At 39.0% G+C, this 25,521-nt stretch overlaps 1 protein-coding gene across 1 annotated transcript in view; it reads right to left on the reverse strand.

Annotated features, from left to right (window-relative positions):
* Positions 1-5,291: 5,291 nt before the first annotated feature.
* Positions 5,292-25,521, reverse strand: part of AVL9 (AVL9 cell migration associated) — a 56,977-nt gene continuing 36,747 nt past the window's right edge. Inside the window, exons 10-16 of the mRNA XM_060156871.1 lie at positions 22,467-23,005; positions 15,423-15,561; positions 13,587-13,802; positions 11,204-11,321; positions 8,784-8,837; positions 8,197-8,285; positions 5,292-5,866 (exon numbers count right to left, since the gene is read on the reverse strand). Of these exons, the coding sequence (XP_060012854.1) occupies positions 5,751-5,866; positions 8,197-8,285; positions 8,784-8,837; positions 11,204-11,321; positions 13,587-13,802; positions 15,423-15,561; positions 22,467-23,005 (1,271 nt within the window). The 3' untranslated portion in view covers positions 5,292-5,750. The remainder of the gene's footprint in view (positions 5,867-8,196; positions 8,286-8,783; positions 8,838-11,203; positions 11,322-13,586; positions 13,803-15,422; positions 15,562-22,466; positions 23,006-25,521) is intronic.

Raw genomic sequence — 25,521 nt, forward strand, 5'->3', positions numbered from 1 at the left:
TCAGAATGAAGAGAAGGCAGCTCTGACCTGGGAGACGATGGGGGACCATCTCCTCACCACGGCAGAGCCTGAAGCGCAGCTGGAACAGGTCCTCGGAAAAGGGAGATGTTGGCGGTGTCGAGCTCTACTGCCCGAGTCACCTTGTCAGCTCCAGGCAGCAACAGTCCACGTTGTAAGAACACTGGTACCTTAAATTTAACCCTGTACTCAAGGCAGCGCACATTCCTGGGAGCAAAGAAATTTGTCTCCTTCTTCTGTGAAGCTGTTTTGCAAAACAGCTATAAGGAAACCATGGTACATGGAAATACATATGTGAAAATGTGCTAGGAGTCCTCAGTGGAAATGTCAAGGTTATTCTGAAGCTCACCAGTACGGATGGAAAAATGGGTTGCTTGGGGCAATATCCTAGTCCCCTGGGGATTTCTGTCCGTGAGCATGTGACAAGATGTTACTGCACGACCAAACTCCGTTTGGTTGTACTTTGTGCAGCCCCAGGCACTAAACATTCTTGCTGCGAGGGTCACCACCTCACAAACTGAAGCACCACAAGTATTTTCAAAATGAGAGAGTAAAAAAAAAAAAAAACGAGCAATGAGTCCTTTAGTTCCGCTGGTTTCCTAATAAACGAAGCTGGCCCTTCTCTCCAACTGTGAAGCAGGCCAGAAACCACACTGACAACATGAAGGGTACTTCTAGAAAAACAGGCCAAGTCCACTGTATGCAGGAGAAACAGGATAATTTTATTCTCATTTTTCCTTAAAATAAAGATACAGTAGAAGTTTTACAATTCAGTATGATTGGACGTGATTTATAATTTTAACATTTTTTAAAAAACAAATGACAACAGAAACAAAAGACTACTACAAATTATAAAACTACTAGAGCAAAGAGAAACTATCTTTCTAATCAAAACATGTACCACAGCTCTAAACTTCCTAAGAAAACTTTCTAAGATTTCTAAGCTAAACTTTCTTAGAATGGGGTTTGTGAAAAACCTTTAATCTCAAGTATTTAAACTATTCCTGTACCCACTAAATGCTTTCACCAACTTGTTAATCATATGCTTCCTAAATTTAGGAACCAGTGATCAAGTGGCCTGAAACAAGTCTTGATCCTATAATTCCAGCTATAAATTACCAATATTTAAAGAAAACAATATATTTTCTAAGCATGTAAGTTTTCTAAAAACTTCAATTACCTTTTCTGGCTCAGTACCTCACTGAAATGTTCAAATATTCATATTGCACACAAAAAAATTTGAGCAGCATACTATATGAGTGTGAGAAGCCGATGAAAAATAAGATTGAGGAAAATCCCTAAGTTGTGTCCCATTTAACATGATTTAAATATATAGTTTCTATATCTTTAATTAATATAAGTAAAAAGGTAATCTTTAGAACAGCACAGAGATACAAATGCATTAGCGTTTTACAAAATATATTCAACCCCTTATACGTCCAACAATCTTTTAGTTTTGGAGCTGCCATACAAGGGAGCTAGTTTCTTCTCCTTCATATGAAAGCAGGAAGTCATGTGTACAAAGTTATTTATATGAGAAGAATAAAGATCCACATTCCTTTTCTTTGTTCTTGACAAATATTTATGGAATGTTGGAAGTGATGAGAAAACAATTCCAATGTTATGAAGTCCAAAGTCTTGGAATGAAAAAACTCGTAGTGGCACGCTGAGCTACACAGCATGACAATCATCTTCTAGAAACTAGGGTTGCGTTCTCTATCGTGTTTAGAGGCTACCACAGAACTGGGTGGAAAGGCCATGAATGACGTGCCACCTCTGGTCAAACAATCAGAGCATGCAAATGTCAATGCCATCTCAAGAGTCCCAACCAACTCCCTGATAAAATGACAGGCAACACTAACTGGCTACCAGCCTAACAGGCTACTTTCCCAAGCTGCTGAAGCAGATAAAAGTTCAAGGGGTTCAGGATAAGTCCACTGGCCCCTCACAGGGCTGGGTGCTCCTAAACTCATCACCAGGCTTCAGGGAAAAGGATCACTGACTCTAACTTCCACAAAACAAATTAAAAACAAAAACTGCCTGCCAGGGAGATAAAGTTAAAGCCTCATTTTAAAACTCGTGGGCTTCCCTGGTGGCGCAGTGGTTGAGAGTCCGCCTGCCGATGCAGGGGACACGGGTTCATGCCCCGGTCCGGGAAGATCCCACATGCCGCGGAGTGGCTGGGCCTGTGAGCCATGGCCGCTGAGCCTGCGCGTCTGGAGCCTGTGCTCCGCAACGGGAGATGCCACAACAGTGAGAGGCCTGCGTACAGCAACAACAACAACAACAAACTCGTAACTAGCAGATGAAAAATTTAAGTTCTTCATAAAAGAATTATTATAACCTTTAGCATATTAAATACTGCTCTCGGGCTTCCTTGGTGGCACAGTGGTTAAGAATCAGCCTGCCAATGCAGGGGACATGGGCTTGAGCCCACATGCCGCAGAGCAACTAAGCCCGTGCGCCACAACTACTGAGCCTGCGAGCCACAACTACTGAGCCCACATGCCACAAGTACTGAAGCCCGTGCTCCTAGAGCCCATGCTCTGCAACAAGAGAAGCCACCACAATGAGAAGCCCACACACCGCAATGAAGAGTAGCCCCCGCTCGCCTCAACTAGAAAAAGCCTGCGCGCAGCTACAAAGACCCAACACAGCCAAAAATAAATAAATTTATACCAAAAGAAAAAAAATACTGCTCTCAACGTACTTTCATTCAGATTTTAAAGGACCTTGTCTCTTGGGTTTGCAACTTCTCACCTCTCCCTTCCTAATTTGTTTTCTCCTTGCCTTTCTAAGTAAATTATTCTAAAAACAACAACAACAGAAAAAAAACAATGCTTAATATAGGACTTGGAAAGCAAGATAAGGTTGAGGAAATCACACCATATGCTCTGGTTTGCTGCCCAAAGATACAGCTGCTGTGTTTCTTAAAGCAAAAAGTAGAAGAAAATTGTATTTTAGGGCCTGGGGGCTAGTAAATCACTAACAGATTTGGGGATAGACTATTCATACTGGTTATATGAGCCAAATGCAGATGTAAAATAACCCAAAGCCATCCTGTGACAGGCAGCTTTTCCTATTCACTTAACTCAGGACACTTGGGTCAGCTTCAACCCTCTTTCCTTTACCTATGTCATCGTCATTACAGTGCCTAGCAGGAATTAAAGCACACCAGGGACATTTTCCAAACACTCTTTTTAAGTCACCTGGACAGGAGCGAGGTCTCCACCAAGCTATGGAGGCAGTCTGTGTTGCCTGGCACACTCTGAAAAAGCCTGGCTGACCCTAGCTCCCTCGGGCCTACATAAACGCACTCAGTCCTCAGACAAAAACACTGTGGCCAAGCAAAGCACACACCTTTTCCAGTGAGTTGTCCGAAGACAGCCACACCAGTGTTGGCTCCACTCACAGAGCCAGTTGCTAGAGGAGGCTACTGCTTCCAGGCTGGACGCTGGGCTGGAGCCAGGAACCCAAACTTGAAGCACGTAGGCTCCCGGGACCAGGGGCCAGGCTTCCTGCCTGCAACTGTGCTGGCTGCCCCAGGGCCCCCCAGCAGCAACGTAATAGCCTGCACTCCCTGAAGATGCCCATACCTTCTAGAACCTGAAGGAAATAGAGTTATGGTCTTTTGACCATTTCTATGACAAAAGTTCTATCTTCTGAAATACTCACATTATGTTGAAAGCCAGTTAAATGACCACTGTAAATAAGAGTTGAACTCTTAACCAGAAACATGAATAGAAAGTTCCATTAAGGTGTATATAAAATAGGGAGTGATACTAAAGCAAAGTTAAATTTTATGTAACTTGTTTTATTTCAGTGGGATTCCAAAGTGGATTGGACTTCTTGGAATAGTGAGAGATGAGAATTCACCCCAATCATACAAGCCATACAAACGAAAGGAGGAACCAGCAGCGTGCTGGCTGACCCCTCACAGCACTCTTAGCGCCGTGAACAGCCTGGCGGTCGAGAGTAGCAACTGCGTACCGATACACTATCACACTCTACTCAACAATGCGGCCTCACGAAAAAATAAGATGTTAGTCTCAGTGCAACTTTAAAGTACCTTTTAAAGTTTTGTTTGGTACTACTTTCTTCTCTTCAAATAGTATTTCCTGAGAAAGCAAACTTTCCTAGCAGAAGTGGAATTAATACAGTTCTCACAATAAGCCCTTTACCTTGAGTTATTATACTCAAAGGGAAGTACGCTTTTAGGTGTGCAGGACTTGTGTTAAAACACAAATTGGAAATTTTAGGGATATTTAGATTATGTCCCTATGTTTCGTTTCACATGCCCTAGTAGTGCTTTTTATACAAACATTTCTTAAAGGGTAAATCAAATATAATCAAGCGTCCTCCCTAATTAGGTCCCCGATTTTCTCAATACTCTTTATATCAAATGTAGATTATACTCATGATGTATTTTCCAAGTATCTGAAAAAGCAGTCTGTCGCCTGTAAGTACTCCCTGAGAACACCCAGCCAAAGTCCCCTTGAAAAGCAAATGAGAGCTGAGCCTGGCAGCCACATGAGGTCTAGTTGTGTAAAAATCTTCAGTAGTGAGCACACCTGTGTCTAAAATGAACCCAGGTGTCCTTCATGAAACATGACTGATGTCATGGCTGTAGTTTTCTTCTCTTGCTTTTCTAAATGTGAGCCAAGATGAGATTTCTGTTTAATATTTACAGATCATCTTGCTTTTGGAAGGGGGTAGAGATTGCTTACATGAGGATTTTCTATCAGGGAAGTAGGAAGGCCAAGCGCCCTGAAAAGCTTTATGAAGATTAAGACTAAGAAAAAACCTGTAAGTCTGTAAACACCCAATGGAAAACTGTTCAAAAGAAGAAATAGAAGGCACAAACTCTGGGTTAAAAAATGCATGTAAAGATTGCAACATTACTACAGTCAATAGAACTAACACCTAGATCTTTAAAAGTCTTGCCCTAAATACACACTCAGTTAAACTGCTTGAACACCGCTATAACCGTCACCATGCTGTTTCTTTGCACATCTACTCGAACAATAAGAAAAAGGAAGAAAGCACAGTGACCCTCCTTCACACCTCAAAGCAAGTGCTTAGGATTGGGAAAGAATAAATTAAAAGCACAAAACAAAACACTCCATCCTCAGAACTACCACCTCTGACTTCCACGGTTTCTAGGAGGAAGTGAAGTGATAAATGTATTTTGTGGGTAGAAAACCAACAAACAAAAAATCCTCATATAACTCAGCAAGATAATAATGAAGGGCTGGATTATATGCCCCCTTACTGTTAAATGTAAGCACATTTTAGGCCCCACTTTAGAGAAATTAAAATAGTAATATAACTTAATCTTAGCACATATAAATAGCCATCTGGATATTCAAACAGCAACAACAGAACAAAAGTTACACCAAGTAAAAACTTTTCTAAAGTAAACAAATGTATAATATCAGAACTCAGAATTCATTAGAACGTTCACTGTGTTTCAATCAGGCTCAGACTGAAATAAAAGTAGTCAATTTAAACCCCAACCTGGGAAGCCGTCCCTGCTACGCTTGTGGTTTCGTCTTTTCAGCATCCCGTGACATTCATTTACACAGAGGGCAACCGTCCCTGTAAACAGTTCGACCTATTGGTCCCTGCTGTGGACCTGTGGTCGATGAAGAGGAACAGTCTGGGAGCAGCAGACAGACAGGGGACGCTTAAACCTAAGAAAGCGACAGCAGCTTCTGGGTGGCTTGCTCCGCTCAGGGTTTCCCGTCAGGCAGCTCAGTGAGACTCTGTGGAGTGGAACTGGTGAAAGTAGAAAGCCATGAAGACATGGCTGTCTTTGCACTGGAAAAAGCTCCTCCAACTGACTGGCCTGAATGGAAAGAAGGGGAAAAACAAAAGGAAAAATGTCTTCACTTTTGTTAAGAGACACTGAAAAACCAATGTTAATTAATAAATGTTAATTAACTGCAACCGATATGTTAATAGTTACTAAAATACCATTTACACTTCTAGTTTCAAAATAATCCCTTACCATGGGAATGTCTAAGAGGAACCTGAATAATGCCAGGGTGTAAGACCCTGCTCTCCTAAGCATTTTGAAAATCTTGAGCAAACGCTTTCCTTAATACCCACTGTGCCAGAGACCAGTGGTTCTCAGCACTGGCTGTGCAGCAGAATGACTCGGAGAGCTGAAGAGGTCCTATGAGCTCTCTGCACCCTAAATCCAAGTTGATACCTAAAAACCACCTGCAGGGAAGAGTGGTTAGGCTGCTCAGGGAAATTTGGTTTTGTCATCTAAAATGATGTTGCATCAAATGAAGACACACAGAGCTCTATCTGCCTGAGGTCTGTTCTGTTTTTAAGAGCGTTATCTCGTGTTAAAGTGAAATTATTTAAGCTGAATCATCCATACTCACTATTCCTGAAGAAGGGAGTGTGGAAGAAGAGAATAGGCCTTAGAATTTAAGTATCAGCAGCATCACTAAAAATTAACTACCAACTGACATCATATAACTATGATGAAGTAGAATTTTCCTACTTTTCCATAGTGATGGGGCTATGTGCCTTGTGTTTCTCTTCTAAGACGAGTGGGTGGAGTAGTTCTCTCACCCTGTCTATCTCTGGATATACAGAACGTTAGAGCTACGAGGACCCCTGCACAGAGATCACTTAGTTCTGGGGCTTTTGAGTTGTGTTCAGTAAGGGTTAGCCAAGCTCTCTCAGGAGGTAAGAAAGGAGACGGGTCCTATTTTCAATACTGATATGACAAAGCAAACATAGCCAAATGTAAATAATCAGTGAATCTGAGACAACTGGGAGTTCCTTGTACACTGTTGCACAATTTAAGTTTGAAATAATATAAAAATAAAAAGTTAAAAATACAGAAAAGAGGGAAAAAGAAGTTTCTTTACAAAGGGTATGGAATAATCTTCAAAATATTTTAAGTGAAAAAAGGTACAGAAGGGTGTATACAACAGCATGCTACCATTTGTCTGGCTTTGGTATCAGGGTAATACTGGGCTAAGTAAATAAGCTGGGGAGTATTACCTCAACCACTACTTTCTGAAAGAGTTTGTATAACAGTAGCATTATTCCTTAAATGTTTGATAAAATTCATAAGTGAAGCCATCTGTGTTTAGATTATGTTTAAAACCTTGTGGCAAGCTTTTAAATTTTAATTCAACTTATTTAATAGATATAGGGCTATTCAGATTTTCTATTTCTTTACTGCATTGGTTTTGGCGATTTGAGTCTTCCAAGGAAATTGTAGATTTTACCTAAGTTGTTGAAAAATTGGCATAAAATTATTCACAATATTATTATCCTTTTAATTTCTGTAAGATCTACAGTGGTGTCCCCTCTTTCATGCCCAATACTGGTAATTTGTATCTTCTTTTTCTCTTTATTAGTCTAAAAGGTTTCACTAATGTTGTTGATTTTTTCATAAAAACAACTGTTGGTTTCACTGATCTTCTTTATTGTGTGATACTACCTTAAAAGACAGCAGCTCCTAATGCCTACTTTATTATTATGGCTCTCTACTATTTATAAAGAACTGTGGGCTGGGACTTCCCTGGTGGCACAGTGGTTGGGAAACCGCCTGCCAATGCAGGGGACATGGGTTCGAGCCCTGGTCTGGGGAAGATCCCACATGCCGCGGAGCAACTAAGCCCGTGAGCCACAACTACTGAGCCTGCGCTCTAGAGCCCATGACCCACAACTACTGAAGCCCGTGCGCCTAGAACCCGTGCTCCGCAACAAGAAGCCACCGTGCTCCGCAAAAAGAAGCCACCGCAATGAGAAGCCCGTGCACCGCAACGAAGAGTAGCCCCTGCTGGCCGCAACTAGAGAAAGCCCGTGTGCAGCCAAAAATAAATAAATAAATAAATTTAAAAAAAAAAAAAAAAAAGAACTGTGGGCAGCTCAGGGAATGGAGGAAAAACTCCAGAGAAGCTTGAATCCTGGTAACAGAACAGACAGGACAAAATTTGCTAAACTTGGTTTGACATCATCTAGTGCCACAAGAATTGTTTTAATGAATAAGCCCAAAATTTAAAACAAAAACCTCTGTATTCGACCATCTTGCATTATTATGTGATACACAGATCTCTACAACTTTATGTTTTTATCAATGACATATTGAGGATAGAGAAGAGATGTGTTATGATTCCAATCTGTTCCTGCCCAAGACATCCTTACCAACAGCTTTTCCTGTTTGCACAACATTCCGACTCGTTGTGACCATGACGTTTCCAAGTTTTTTGCCACGTTCACTGTTTTGAACAGAACTGAGTAAAGGAGAGGAATGTTAAGTACAATTTTAAAAAATCTCTCAGGTATACATTCACCACTCCATAACCATCCCTCAAATCAGTACTGAGAAAAGAAGCTAAATAATGCATTATTTGTTATGCATCAATTAATTTACTAACATTCTAAGCATGTGAATCTTCAGAAAACACTAAAAGAATACGCAGATGAGCCAAAAAGTGGTAAGGGCGTAAGGATGCATGCTTAACTCTTCCTACAGTCACAATATGCTAAAGTAACTTCACCAGAACAAAAATGGCAAATCTGGCTATTAGTTCACACCATTCTCCATGAAACAGCAGTGTTTTCACTTTGAAACATACACACTGCTGAGCTAGAGAATGTTATGCACATATTTGGTTACTATTTGAAGCACAAGTCTGTGAAGTGGAGAAAAACAATTCCCAATTAGCAATGAAACACATGGCATACATTCAGACGTAAGACTGTTCCTAGTATTTTCCCTAAATACTCACTGTGAGAATCTTAACTTCATGTCTGACACTGAATACTGGCCTTGGAAAGGATGGCTGTAAAACAAAGTTTGAGTTTAGGCTATGAGTATTTCACCAATAAAGCTGCAACACAGTTATCACATGGAAGAATCAGGAAACCTCCCTCGCAGGGGTGACTCAGCCGGGTGGCAGTGCTCCAAATGAGATATAGGAAACAGGGCTTTGATCACAGCTCTCCACTTAACAGTTATGTAAGTCCCTCTGAGCTTATGTCCTTGCTTGTAAAATAGGTGTGCTTTTTTCCTTGGGTGGGGATGGTTTGTGTTAGTGCTGCCCTAATGTTCTGAGTTACCTGGTCTGGGGTGGGGCCCAAGCACCGACATTTTAAAATCAGGCAACCTGATCAACTTTACACTGTAAAAGAAGGCATCAATAAATATTCAAATTCTTATCTCATACGCAGGGGTCTCTCTGTCAATGTCTAACAAAGAAAGTGACCTACAGAAATTTGTAGCCGCTTATTGAAATATCAAAATGCTATTTATGGCTTTTCAAATGAAAACAAATTGATATATTGGCCATGTTAAGCATACGTTAACAATCCCTCTTTTTCTGGATTTCTGAGTCTCCGGTTGGAAAGAATTGAGAGATTAGTTCATCATTCTCTATTCCTGCAAACGCTGTGCTTAAAGGATGAAACATGCCTGCTGCCTTTAAGGGAAGTCAGAGGACTACCTTCTCCGATCTTTAGGAGTTGAAGAAAGGGTTTCATAGATCTCAAACCTTACATTTAGTTTTGAATATTTCCAAATTATACCCCCTGGTGACAGTTGAAGACTATCATTTCTTGTTTTGAATTTGGTGAAAATATTGAAAATCTGCTGATGGTCATATCTGCATAATTTCCCTACTTTTTTTTTTTCCTGGCCCTTTTCTTCAGCTTTCTCCTCAATCTAAGTAACCGCAATTTATTTACATATTTTTAAAAGTATTGTTTTTACATTCCTTTAAAACACATTCCAGCTAATCCTCATATGGACCTGCAACACAATCTGTCGAGCTGCTTCAAGTTAAAGGCACTACAGCAGACGCAGGGGCTGCGTAACGATCTGACCAGGCTAAGGGTCAGAGTACCGGGGAGGAGACCAAACTACGAACGGTCACTCCCCCAGCACTACCACAAGGAGCGCCGCCAGGCAAACAAACTCACATCTGTTTCTCCTTATTACTCTTTAGAACAGAGACCTTGTGGTTAGTGAGGGAGAAAACTCTGAACTCTTAGTCCTTTCATTTAATACCATTAAAACGCTTGTGCCTTTTAATTCTCTCTGTTTTTACCACACCCAAATGGCAACATAGGTTTCTGCTACAGCCCAGTATGAGGATTAAATTCCCCCAAATCGGTCCTGAACCTAGTCATTGCTCTTGATAGGTACAAAATATTGGCAGACATGTTCTCCCAAACCCTGCTTCCTTACAGATGCTTCTGCAAGTTACTATGACGTAATTCCTGGGTTTTGTATTTGTAGCACCACTTAAATCACATCCCCAGTTGAGCTAAGTTTACCATAGTTCCCAAATAATATGGTAATCAGTACTAAGTTGATTTTTGTCAGATTCTCACCGAGAAGTAAAGTTTAAAACACAAATGAAAACAAACGTTCAGCGTATACTTGTATTGTAAATAAAAAATTATATATTTTAATTTAGAAAAGCAGTTCCCAAGATGTACACATTATATTAATTGATCTCCTTAGACGCTACTCTGCCATTCACATAGTATTATTTCTTAATGGCCCCACTCCCCAGCATGTTTAAATGTCTTTTACATGGGATAAAGTCTTTGCCCAGCAGTCGGCACTGTGACTGGTATTAAATTTTGTTGGATCTAGAATCTGATGTGGAAACTGCATCAGATTTGACTGCAAATCTAGGAGTTCAAATATTAACTTTAGTTGTTCACACTTCATATTTTAAAATAACCTCTCAGTTTAAAAAAATAAAAATAAAATAAAATAAAATAACCTCTCAGTTTTAACCAGTGCTATTTCCCTCAAGGGTTCTGTCCTGTTTGACCATTCTGCTGAGGCAGAGATCCAGCGAAAGGGAGGGAAGAACCATGAGGTAGGAGGATCCTCACAGGCCAGGACTTTGTCTCCAAATCACGCTGGAAGCTGGGAGAAATGTTAGTGCTTCCAAAATGCCTTGTGCTTTGTGGGTAAGAAGTGTGAATAGGGAAGCAGTTTTCAGCTGCTTCTCTGTACTTGGGAGCCTTTTTATAAAAATCTACTCAGGGAGATTCTTGAAGATATTCACAATATCATCAGAGTTAAGATATGATTTTCTTTTCTTTTTTTTTTTAAAAAAGATATGATTTTCTTTATGCTGGGGCACACTTAGTAAGTGAACCACCTCTATCAACCTTCAGAGGATGTGCTTACTTTGGATTTATTTCTGCAAGTGCTGGATGCTTGTTGCTGTTCCAGACCCTGTAGTTGTGAGTGTTCTTCCATGCTGTAACAAAGGTCGTCCCATAGTCTGATAAGATCTTTTCATTATCTGTCAAGTAAATATTTGAAAGTTGAGCTGGACTGTAGTCAGTCAGGGATGTAAAGATTAATAACCTAAACCAGTAAAGAAATGGCTTTAGCCTCCCTGTCCCCCTGCTTTCTTGGGGAGACAGCCTACCAGATGTTAGGAATCTTGGGTCTAATTCCAGAAATCCTGTTAAGAAGTGATGTGGCCTTTGGTAAGTCACTTACTCACTAAGAATTTCATTTTTCTTACTAGAAAATAAGGAGGTTGAGCCAAATATTTTCTAAGGTTCCTTAAAACTCCAAAATATTTCCAAGTTCTCCTTACCAAGGTAAGGAGGCATAGTATTATTTATTATAATCTATAGGCTGGACAGTGGGTTAAACATACTGATGTCTACACATGGAGCAGGCAATTAAGGTATCTTTTCATCTTCTCACAAATGCCATTTTTCTAAGAAAGGCAATTAGAAAGAATACATTAATTGGTTCTTTTTAGACACTATTTACTTTTCTTTGCCTCACTATTCAGTGAAACTTACTCTTGAGTTTCCATGCATTTCACAGTCAAAATACTTAAAATAACAAGGAGATTTTCATATATTTAATGCTTAAAACTTTTTGGCTTTATCACTATCGAGGCGAAGCTTCAATGAGGAGCGTTTCTTCTACTTGGAAGGATAGAAAAGGTTTTGAGGACTGATTCAAATAGCTATTGCTTCATATGTTAACTTCAAGTTCCTTGCTTTGAGGGTGAAACATGTGACTTTTTTTGCTGGGAGAGGAAGAGAAGGACATAACACGGTTCTGTATGCAGCATAAGGAAGTTCTTTTAAGAACATACTCCTCAAACAGCTCATTGGTCTGAATTTCCTTTAAGAGCTTGGGCCTGAGCCAGACTTCTTGGGCTGAAGTCCCAGCTCAGCCTCTTACCAGGTGGAAGAGCAAACTATTTAACCTCTCTATCCCTCACTTTCTCTTCTGTAAAATGAGGATGACACAGTATCTACCTCTAGGATTGCTGGGAGGATGAAATGAGTTAGCAGATGTTAAGTGCTCAAAAAAGGGGGTGCTGCACATGTTAAACGTTCCCCCCAAAAGTTAGCTACTATGTATTACTCAGTGCTCACAGCTACCCGGGCAAATATTTTTAAGAAGTAAATTAATTACTCAGGAAGCTACATGGCTGGTGGAGACTTGGGTTTTCTTACTAGATAAACTGAATGATTCTGGGTTAGAGGATTTAATTTTGGGGTCTCAGCTGCTACAGCTATAGAAGAGGCAGACATTCAAAAAAAAATCCCATTAGCAAATAAGGAGTCGCTCCATTAGCTTTCCTAGCGAATGAAGAACATGCCCGAAGCCTGAGTTTAAAACTATATATATTATGTGAAGAACTAACCTGGGAGGTGGCAGTAGTGAGGTTGATTTAAAAATCTACTAACACAACAATGTGAAGGTACTTAATGTCACTGTGGAATGATACACTCATAAATGGTAACGATGGTAAATTTTAGGTTATGTGGATTCCACTACATTTTTTAAAAAAGCAACTGTGAAATAGTTGGATAATTGAAAAGAAGGAAAACCAAAAGCTCTATACTCTTTTAACACCACCACCACCAAAGCTAATGAATATATGCTAAGTGTCCAGGGTGGTAGGTGTCCATGGTGTGAGAGCTCATTGCAGAGCTTCATTTTCTCATTGTATATATTCTTTTCCATGGGGAATGAGATAATTTTAACTCAGCAGTGATTCTATGTTTGCCTGTTCCATTTTAACCACTTAATAGGGATAAAATTTCTCAGAATGGGGGATAAATTTGAAGGTCTAATCACTCAGAATGTGATTTTCAATGATTTCTATTTTTTATATTTCTCTTTTCACCCATTATATATCTTAACATGTAAGCAGTGTTTATAAATAGCACTCAAATACTGATATACCCTTCCATATGGTGGAATACTAAGGGGCCATGTAAAAAGTGACGAAAATCTGCATTTACTCTCTTGATAATATGTTTATGTTTCTATTATAAAGAAAAACTAAGTTATAAAAAACATGAAAAACGGGATCCATGTTTGTAAAAGGACTACCACAAATACCACAAAACTAAAATCCAAAACACAGGCTTAGAAAAAGGTCTAGAAGGATATCAAGTACTCAAAATGCAAAGAGTAGTTAAGTCTGTATAAGGGAGTGACAGGTAATTTTTCATAAACTTGTTTCTTATGCGATTCAAAACATCGTAAGAGTTACAAAATGAGCAAGAGGCTGTGAGCTCCTTACCTAACTGCAGTGTGGCGGCCAGCAGTGCATGGATGTAGACTGCAAACTGGGCTCGAATCCATTCGTCACCTCCCTCCCAGCCCGTGCCATCCAGGAAGACATCATCTCGGTTCTCGGTCACATGCCTCACTAGGTAATCTGCGAACCTTAGGTCTGCAGTGGTTGGGTTAAGCAGCTTCCTGAGTTCTGGATCATGGATCTGGATCAGAGCTTCTTCTACCTAGAGGGTACCCGGGTATAAGTCAGAGTCTGGGCATTCACGCAGATATCCATGCCACACTTTAAAGAGTAACTACTGGGAAGTTGGAGCTGGAAATAAAAAATATGAATAACAGCGTTCTCAAAAGGTGAGCCTAAGAAAGAGACAGGTTTTTTACACTGAAGTTTTTTTTTCTTTCACTATTTTAAAAATGCTCATTTTCTGTTCTTAGAAAATATATGCATAAATATTTAATCTTGAATTATAGAAGTAATTCACGTTGACTGAATATTTTGGAAAATATAGAAATGTATAGTTAAAATCACCTTTTTCATACAAACAGAAATTAATACAATTAAATATAATTCCTAAAAATTTTTCCTTTGATTGCACAGACACTTTGGAATATTTTTATTATGTAATACTTGATACAGAAAGAAATATATGTAACTTACAGGTTAGTTTTAAAGTATAATAATAAAACAAATACCCATGAACTTGCCCACCAACTTCAGAGCTAGAATGTAACCAATAATGTTGAGAAAACTCTGTGGTCCTCCCATCTGTATCCTCCTGCCTTGGAAAGTATATGTATTTTTCTCCCTCAAAATTGGGATACATATAGCTTTGAATCCCAGATTTTTCATTTATTGTATTATAAACGTTTTCCCAGGAGGCACATTCTGGTACTTTCTGTTAGAAACTACAAAAACCTTAGGGTGGCCGAAATTACCTTCACGCATTTGTAAAACATTAATTGTAAAATTGAACAAATTATTTAAATTTCTTATATATTAATAAGATGTCAAATATTTTTCTCTAGTTCCTTCCTCTTGATATTGGGGCACATTAAACAAGCTAGAAGTATTTAAAATATTTATACGATAAACACATTTTAATTGTGAGACTGTAGTAGGACCAGATTGCCTAGGTAGGAATCCTGGCTCATCCAGTTAGTAGCTGTCTGATCTCTCTGTTCCTTAGCTTCTGCAGGTGTAATACAGACAGTAACAATGCCTATTTCAAAGGCTGTTATGAAAACCAGACCAGTTCATATACCTAAGGCGCTTAGGATGCCTGGCAAAGGAAGCAATTATTACCACGATTAGTATTATTACTATGCCCCAAATTCCAATTAAGAAAGAAGGAATCAGAAAGAGAAAAACAAATACTGTATGCTAACACATATATATGGAATCTAAAGAAAAAAAAAAGATTCTGAAGAACCTAGGGGCACAACAGGAATAAAGACACAGACGTAGAGAACGGACTTGAGGACACAGGGAGGGGGAAGGGTAAGCTGGGATGGATTGAGAGAGTGGCATGGACATATATACACTACCAAATGTAAAATAGATATCTAGTGGGAAGCAGCCGCATGGCACAGGGAGATCAGCTCGGTGCTTTGTGACCACCTAGAGGGGTGGGATAGGGAGGGTGGGAGGGAGGGAGATGCAAGAGGGAGGAGAAATGGGGATATATGTATATATATAGCTGATTCACTTTGTTGTACAGCAGAAACTAACACACCATTGTAAAGCAACTATACTCCAATAAAGACATTAAAAAAAAAAGAAAAACAAAAAGAAAGAAGGAAAACAGACCAGCGGTGTCAAGGACCCACACTCATATGTAACCTACTTCCACAATGGCATCACTGAGGTGTTTCTGTTGTCGAAAAAGGATGTTAGTAGCTCCAGCAACAAATCCTCGAATGGTGACATCAGAGAGAAGATGGTGCTGCTGCAATGCCATATAAGGCAAACACAGATATCCCTGAATTACAGGAGTAATAGAAAATATTAGAAAAGTAATGGAACAGCCTGTCTCTCCTCAAGCCTAGAGAGCTAATAGTAGGAAAAAAAACTCCCCATCTTTCCCCAACCCCACACCATTCCTAACACAGCTGATCTTTGACTCAATACAATAATATTCCAATAATAATAACCATAGGTCCGCATGAATGGTCAATCTTGGCAAAATAGTCTACCATGAAGGTTGTCTTACTTGACCACTTTGTTCCTCGGTTCAACTTAAAAGCCTCCACTGTAACTAACAAACCGAATTTTTTTTCATTTAGGAAATGAAGTATCAAGCCCATTAAAAAGTATGTTGTTTAGTAGAAAGCTGTTTGTTCTTCCAGTAAAATTTTAAAACACATGCATTTGCACATAACCAGCAAAGTACTATTATAAGAAGGGCAAACACTGCATAGCAATTATTTTACTGTCCTATTGTTTAAAATTATGCAGCAGTATTTCAAGACACTTTCTACTAAATGTTTAAAGCACAAATGACAGTGGCAGTAGTGTATTTAATTGCTTTCCATTTGAATTGCATTTGAAAATATCATTGCCCTGAAAATTATACTTTAACCACCAAGCCACAGCAGGGAGTTAAGTGTACAGAAAGCAGCCTATATCCTGAAAATAAAGGTGTTAGCACTGGAGTGATGCACTGAAGGAGGAAATGGAATTTCTGCTGAAAGATTCTATATCAAGATAGATTTCCAACTAGTGGCACAATCTGCATGTGAAGGCAGGAGGGAGGACTTGCTGAAACCCTGAATTTGTTTCAATCAAGTCTGATGACAGTTTCATTCATTTATTTTTTATTCTCACCTTTTTTTAAGAAACACTTACTATAGTTATCTGGATAGTGTCTTGTTTCCCTCATGAGACGAATTTCTCGGAGGGCAGGACACACCCCTTCTGCTACTGCAGGTCCTTCCATGCATCTACCATCTGCCTTGTACCTCACAGCTGGTTGTTATATACTTAACATGAAAGAAGACTTCCAAAAGTTGGAATGTATGTCTAGAAACCTGGTTTTATTCTTCTTCTTGACAGTGTCTTCCTCTGCTCTATAAAACGCCAACTAATGGAAGCAGCAAAAATAAATCTATGTCTATGCATGAGACATACTGAGTATACAGTGCTTCTCAACCCACACCCTCTTGTGACTAAAGTAGGACCCCTGGTCCTTAGGCCAAATCACTCAAACAGCTGGTGCAAGGCTCACAGGTCATGCTTTACTTTGTGTGCTATGTATTAAAAACAACAGGCTCCCCGCTCCCCAACTACCTGTTTCTAAACATAAATACTACAATATTGAATGCTCTTTCAAACTTGATATGGACCCCAGAATACCCTACTCCCCCAACTAGGCCTGAGAATCCTTCTTGATAAAGGCACCCTCAGAACTGCCAATTTTTACAAAGATTGATTTAATTGCTCATAGTATTGCATTTCATAATTGATTCTGTTAGAGAAGAAAAGTCTACTGTCAACAGTGGAATTCTTGGCTAAGTCTATAACAGCATGAAAACTAAGAATGTGTTTTTTTTAAAAAAAATCAATAGTTCAAAGCTTTTTAAAAATATGAAAAAAAATTTCCCTAAAATATTATACATACATATATTCTTTGACCCAACATTTTACTTCTTGTAATTTACCCTACAGATACACCTGTTCATGTGTGGGATTTGTAAAAAGTTATTTATTGCAGCATTGCTTATCATTGCAAAAGACAGGAACCCTAACTATTCATGAACAGGGCAATGAATAAATGTTCTTCTATATGATGGAACACACTGCAGCGAGTGATGAAGTTCATCTCCAAGGAATATTTTGCTTAAAAAAAAAAAAAGATATAGATAAGGTTGGTTGCCCCTGGAGAGAGCAACTGAATAGCAGGGTATGGAATGAGAGAGACTTTTTATTATAGATGCTTTGGAATCTTTTGAATATTGAACCATGTGAAAGTATTACGTATTTATAAAGTTATTTTAAATAGTAGATCAAAATGGCCTTAAAATTTTGCCATCATTACTTTTAACGATGGTCAATTTAGCCTAAATCTTTTAAAGGTCTTCAGTGTCTGGTGGCAGCAAGAGCCTGGGTACTTTCACATAGAGCAGCCTCTACAGCCAAACTCACCATGGCTTTCCACTTTTCTAGGATGCTTTAACTTCCACATTTGGAGCTGCAGTATATAATGGTTAAAAAAAAAAGAAAATTGAAGAGATATCTGCACACCTATGCTCACAGCCACACTACTCAAAATAGGCAAAAGGTAGAAGCAACCCATACGTCCATCGATGGATAAATGGATAAAGAAAATGTGGTATATACGTACAATGGAATATTATTCAGCCTTGAGGAGGAAGGAAATCCTATCATATGCTACAACATGGATGAACCTTGAGGACATTATGTTAACTGAAAGAGGACAGTCACAAAAAGATAAATGCTGTATTATGATTCCACTTATGTAAGGTATTTTAAAGTAGTCAAGTTCATGGAAACAATGATGGGTGACAAGAGCTGGGGTGAGGGGAGAATGGGGAGTTGTGATTTAAAGGTTATAGAGTTTCAGTTTTGCAAGATGAGAAAGTTCTAGACATCTGTAGTACAACCATGAGAATACACTTAACACCACTGAATTGTGCACTTAAAAATGGTAGAGATGGGCTTCCCTGGTGGCACAGTGGTTGAGAATCTGTCTGCTAATGCAGGGGACACAGGTCTGAGCCCTGGTCTGGGAAGATCCCACATGCCGCGGAGCAACTAGGCCCATGAACAACTTCTCAGCCTGCGCGTCTGGAGCCTGTGCTCCGCAACAGGAGAGGCCGCGATAGTGAGAGGCCCACACACCGCGATGAAGAGTGGCCCCCGCTTACCACAACTAGAGAAAGCCCTCACACAGAAACGAAGACACAACACAGCCAAAAATAAATAAATTAATTGATTAATTTAAAAAAAATGGTACAGATGGGGCTTCCCTCGTGGCACAGTGGTTAAGAATCTGCCGGCCAATGCAGGGGACACAGGTTCGAGCCCTGGTCTGGGAAGATCCCACATGCCGCAAAGCAACTAAGCCCATGCACCACAACTACTAAAGCCTGAGCTCTAGAGCCTGTGAGCCACAACTACTAGGCCCACGTGCCACAACTACTGAAGCCCGTGTCCCTAGAGCCCATGCTCCACAACAAGAGAAGCCACTGCAATGAGAAGCCCACACACCGCAACGAAGAGTAGCCCCCGCTCGCCGCAACTAGAGAAAGCCCACGCACAACAAAGACCCAATGCAGCCAAGAATAAAGAAAAAAATAAAAATAAATTTTTTAAAAATGGTAAAGATAAACCTTATGTTGTTTTTTTTTTAAACCACAATTAAAACTAAAAAACAAATAACGTCAAAAAACACACCTCAGCTTGGTAAATCTGGCAAACCTGTTGTGAGCTGATCTGCTAGAGAGCTGCAAAAGCATAGTGCCTTCTCCATTGCGACTTGGGAAGGGCTACAATGCCATCAGGACCAACTGGCATTTTCTCATCTCTCCTCTGTTCAGGGATGATAAGCATGTTCATGAACTGGAAGCCTCCATACTGCAGGGATGTCAGTTCTCTACAAAATTTTATCTAGCGTTTAAAGGTAATCTCTCAAAATCTCAACCTCTGTGAGTGAGAACTTAAGTTGATCCTAAAATTAATGTGGAAATGCAAAGGGCTAAGAAACTCTTGAAGAACAATAGCAAGAGAGGAATCTCTGCCTGACTCAACATACATGGTAATTAACACAATGCAGGACTGACGCAGGGACAGACAGATACACCAATGAAACAACAAAAAGCACAGAGACAGACTCCCTTTCTCAACCATACACAAAAATTAATTCCAGGTAGATAAAACCCAAAATGTGAAAGCCAAAACTACAAAGCGAAATCCAAATGGTTAAGAAGAACATGAAAAGATGCTCAACCTCAACAGTGACTACTGAAAAAAAATTACAAACTAAGAGCCAGAAGATACTACCAGATTGGCTAAGTATTAGGAAGTTTGACAATAACAAGTGTTGGTAAGAATGTGAAACAATGGGAACTCTTAACCACTGCTATGGGAATGGAAACTGTCACAACCACTTTAGAAAACAGTTTGGAATTATTCTAGTAAAGCTAACATACCCATTCCCTGTAATCCAGTATTCCCACTTCTAGGTACTGAATCCTAAAGAAATGCTTGCATGTATACAGCCAAGATTTCCAAATAAGAATTTCATAGAAGCATTATTTGTAGTAGCCAGAAACTGAAAACAATGTAGATGTCCATCCACAGAATTCGTAAGCTACAGAACAGCCGAAAACAGAAAACTACAGAGGAATAATAATACACGACTTCATGCAAAATTACGGATGAACTAAAAACAATGTTGAGAGGAAAAAAAATAGTATAGTGACACTTAAATAAAACTAAAAAACATGCATCCATTACTTTTTAGCTAGTCACAAGTTATCTGTAGGTTCCCTAAATTTGAATATGATACCCTGTAAGCAAGCAAACCAAATATAAACTCAGAAGCAATACATAAAGCAGTTTAATACATATGGCAGAAAAAAATTTTGGTTTCCAACTACATATACTTTTAATTCTTTCATATATTTTTTTTTGCTAAAACAGTTGCAAACTGTGGGCTTCCCTGGTGGAGCAGTGGTTAAGAATCCTCCTGCCAATGCAGGGGACACAGGTTTGAGCCCTGGTCCGGGAAGATCCCACATGCCACAAAGCAACTAAGCCCATGTGCCACAACTACTGAGCCTGCACTCCAGAGCCCGTGAGCCACAACTACTGAGCCCATGCACCTAGAGCCCGTGCTCCTCAACAAGAGAAGCCACTGCAATGAGAAGCCCGCACACCACAACAAAGAGTAGCCCCCGTTCACCACAAATAAAGGAACCCCATGTGCGGCAACGAAGACCCAACACAGCCAAAAATAAATAAATAAATAAAATATATATTTTTAAATATGCTTTTTAACGTAGTTCTTCTGTACAAGTATTTTTACTTGTACTCTCATCTTCAAGAGAAAAAAAGCCTAAAGGCAATTCACTTTTAAGTATATTCCATATTTGAAAGCTACTGACATGAAAGAATCAGCGATTGTATTTGAAACTGTGATTAAACAAGTTAGATTTGAATCATCACACAATAAAACATAAAACCAAAAAAAAAGTTTAATTTATCATAATGATGGTGGTAAGCCCATCATATATTCAGTACTGGTATAATGGACACAAAGAGAATATTCTGCCAAACAGTTTATTAACAGCACACGGAACACATTAACATTGCTTTAATTCAGCAACCTGGCAGACAAAAACAAAATCCCTCCCTCTTGATATCTCCACAGTGATAAAAATTAGAGTGGGTGGGTGAAGCAGCAAAGTAAGGGCTCCAAAAAGTATAGGCAGTCATGACACTCACATATGAATTCAGAAAACCCACAATTTGCGTCTATTGAGTATACTCAGTAGTTTGAGAGCCCTGAGTTCTCCCCAGGCTCCTGAATCCCAGTTTTAAGAAAATGTGCATTAGTTCAGTCATGAAACCAATTAAGATAATTTCAGCATCCCCTAACAGGTCACAAAATGAACAAAGACAGCATTTTCTGTTAACTATTCAGCAACACTGACTTGGGGCAAGTACTTATTTGTAAAACTGAATACACCCAGAAAGAATTTATCATATAGTGGAAATACATGTTCAAGTCAATACTATCCAATTTCTTTTACTTCAGGCATAAAGGAAGGTACTTAGGGAAATCATATAACATTGCTCTAGTTACTGGACAGATGTATCTGTCTTTCATGGTAGATTGCAAGACCACGGTTGCAAGAATTTAGAACCTAGTACGAGCCTAGCACATAGGAAGGCAATAAATACTTTTTGACTAAAAAATGAGACGAGGGACTTCGCTGGTGGCACAGTGGTTAAGAATCCGCTTGCCTATACAGGAGACACTGGCTCGATTCCTGATCCGAGAAGATTCCACATAGCGTGGAACAACTAAGCCCATCTGCCACAACTACTGAAGGCCGCGCGCTTAGAGCCCATGCTCCGCAGCAAGAGAACCCACCGCAATGAGAAACCCACGCACCACAATGAAGAATAGCCCCTGCTCGCTGCAACTAGAGGAAGCCTGCGCACATTAGTGAAAACCCAATGCAGCCATAAATAAATAAATAAATTTTATTTTTTAAAAAAAAAGGGATTTTTTTTCTTCTGCTCCATTTTGAAAACTAATTCATGAATAGCAATAAAATAAGGAGTTTCTCCTGAGTAGAATGAAAAATCAAAAGAACCCAAATGTTGCTTCCAGAATCCTAAAATATTCCTGAAATTAAGAAATGATACCCTAGGACATAAGATACTGGCTCAAAGATTCAATTAGATTTACTACGTTATGTTTAAGTTAAATCATAAATGCATTTTGAATGTTTTTTCATAAAAAGATTAAAAAATAGTTTTTAGGGCAAGTTAACCAAAACACTATATTATACCTATGAGGGGTACTAAAATTTACGTTAGCCATCTAAGCTTTTTTGTAGCTTTTGGAATTGTCGTATTTTAATATATTCATTTAATGTAATCAAGACTGCCTGCTCCCCCACCAAAGATAAACCTGAATAATTAAAAACAGGCCAAATACAGTGATTGGTGACCTCAAAATCCCCTGATTTAATTCTCTGTAGCCTTACACTATGGTCACAGATGCCAAAGCACTGTGTATTTTACAGTCAAAGAAAAATTTTCAGACTGAAAATGTGTTTAACACTAAAAGTTAAATTCTAAAAGGATTTTGTTATATCCTTAAGGGCCTTAATAAAGCATTTTAAACCTTACCTTTGTGAAGATGGCCAGGGGCATGCCATACTGGTCCTCTTCCAAACCAGAAATTATCCCTGGTATCAGGACTACCTGGCCTGTGTTAGCTTGAGGTTGTACAGTAATCGGAGGACTGTCTGAGGGCAAAGAGTCCTTTGGAAATGAGTTTGTCTGTTCTGATCCCACCTGTTCTCTTTCTTTCAAGGAGGAGTCCTCTAAGACACTAGGATCCAAGGTCTCCCAGTCACTTTCTGAAGACTCTGGAGATGGGCGAGAAGGAGGTTTCAAATATTGATTGCTGTCATTGGGTTCCTGTCCTTCACTGCTGTCATCATCTACCTGGAAAAAAGGCTCTTCAGTCTTCATGGCAGCATCTCTTCCATGGTTTCTCATCATGATTTTCTCAACAGTTTCCAAATTGGTATTAGAAATGTCAGGAGCAGGCATAGAAACAAACTCATCTTCAGTGGGATGACTTTCTTGAAGCCCAACATCTTCAGACATACTCTTTCGGGGTCTATATTGAGAACTATCACTGAGACCATGTTCAATCATGCCTAAAACATACAATATTGGTGAACAGTTTGGCTCATAATAAGGTAAAGGAAAAACAAGAGTTGTATATTCTGCTTTAAATAGTGGAACTCCTTTGAAGTAAGTCAGAAGAGACATACAAATATCGTATATTAACGCATATATGTGGAATCTAGAAAAATGGTACAGATGAACCAGTTTGCAAGTCAGAAGTAGAGACAAAGATGTAGACAACAAATGTATGGACACCAAGGGGGGAATGTGGGACGTGGGGGTGGTGGTGGGATGAATTGGAAGATTGGGATTGACATGTACACACTAATATGTACAAAGTAGATAACTAATAAGAACCTGCTGTATAAAAAAATAAATAAAATAAAAATTAAAAAAATACAATCAAAATAGTGGAACTCTCCTATAAAAATTTTAATAAGCTATGCTTGCACAAATTTCAATGAGAAAAAAGAGAACAGAGAGCAGAAGCAAGAAGAACTACAATCCTGCAGCCTGTGGAACAAAAACTACATTCACAGAAAGATAGACAAGATGAAAAGGCAGAGGACTATGTACTAGATGAAGGAACAAAATAAAACCCCAGAAAAACAATTACATGAAGTGGAAATAGGCAACCTTCCAGAAAAAGAATTCAGAATGATGATAGTGAAGATGATCCAGGACCTCAGAAAAAGAATGGAGGCAAAGATCGAGAAGATGCAAGAAATGTTTAACAAAGACCTAGAAGAATTAAGGAGCAAACAGAGATGAACAATACAGTAACTGAAATGAAAAATACACTAGAAGGAATCAATAGTAGAATAACTGAGGCAGAAGAACGGATAAATGACCTGGAAGACAGAATGGTGGAATTCACTGCTGTGGAACAGAATAAAGAAAAAAGAATGAAAAGAAATGAAGACAGTCCAAGAGACCTCTGGGACAACATTAAACGCAGTAACATTCGCATAATAGGGGTCCCAGAAGGAGAAGAGAGAGAGAAAGGACCTGAAAAATTATTTGAAGAGGTTATAGTCAAAAACTTCCCTAACATGGAAAAGGAAATAGCCACCCAAGTCCAGGAAGTGCAGAGAGTCCCAGGCAGGATAGACACAGGGAGAAACACACTGAGACACATAGTAATCAAGTTGACAAAAATTAAAGACAAAGAAAAATTATTAAAAGCAACAAGGGAAAAATGACAAATAGCATACAAGGGAATTCATGAAACATTAACAGCTGATTTCTCAGCAGAAACTCTACAAGCCAGCAGGGAGTGGCACTACATATTTGAAGTGTTGAAAGGAAAGAACCTACAACCAAGACTACTCTACCTGGCAAGGATCTCATTCAGATTCCACAGAGAAATCAAAAGCTTTACAGACAAGCAAAAGCTAAGAGATTTCAGCACCACCAAACCAGCTCAACAACAAACGCTAACGGAACTTTGCTAAGTGGGAAACACAAGAGAAGAAAAGGACTTACAGAAACAAACCCAAAACAATTAAGAAAATGGTCATAGGAACATATATATCAATAATTACCTTAATGTGAATGGATTAAAAGTCCCAACCAAAAGACAAAGGCTTGCTGAATGGATACAAAAACAAGACCCACATATATGATGTCTACAAGAGACCCACTTCAGACCTAGGGATACATACAGACTGAAAGTGAGGGGATGTAAAAAGATATTCCATGCAAATGGAAATCAAAAGAAAGCTGGAGTAGCAATACTCATATCAGATAAAATAGACTTTAAAATAAAGAATGTTACAAGAGACAAGGAAGGACACTACATGATGATCAAGGGATCAATCCAAGAAGAAGATATAACAATTATAAATATATATGCAACCAACCTAGGAGCACCTCAACACATAAGGCAACTGCTAACAGCTGTAAAAGAGGAAATCGACAGTAACAATAACAGTCGGGGACTTTAACACCTCACTTACACCAGTGGACAGATCAGTCAGACAGAAAATTAATAAGGAAACACAACCTTTAAATGACACAGTAGACCAGATAGATTTAATTGATATTTATAGGACATTCCATCCAAAAACAGGAGATTACGCTTTCTTCTCAAGTGCGCACGGAACATTCTCCAGCATAGATCACATCTTGGGTCACAAATCAAGCCTCAGTAAATTTAAGAAAATTGAAATCATATCAAGCATCTTTTCTGACCACAAGGCTATGAGATCAGAAATCAATTACAGGGAAACAAAGGTAAAAAACACAAACACATGGAGGCTAAACAATACGTTACTAAATAACCAAGAGATCACTGAAGAAATCAAAGAGGAAATCAAAAAATACCTAGAGACACATGACAATGAAAACACAACGATCCAAAACCCATGGGATGCAGCAAAAGCAGTTCTAAGAGGGAAGTTTATAGCTATACAATCCTACATCAAGAAACAAGAAACAAACAAACAAAAAAGAAACAAGAAACATCTCAAATAAACAATCTAACCTTACACCTAAAGGAACTAGAGAAAGAAGAACAAACAAAACCCAAAGTTAGCAGAAGGAA

This window comes from Lagenorhynchus albirostris, chromosome 8, assembly GCF_949774975.1.
Source record: "Lagenorhynchus albirostris chromosome 8, mLagAlb1.1, whole genome shotgun sequence".
In the NCBI taxonomy this organism is placed as follows: domain Eukaryota; kingdom Metazoa; phylum Chordata; class Mammalia; order Artiodactyla; family Delphinidae; genus Lagenorhynchus; species Lagenorhynchus albirostris.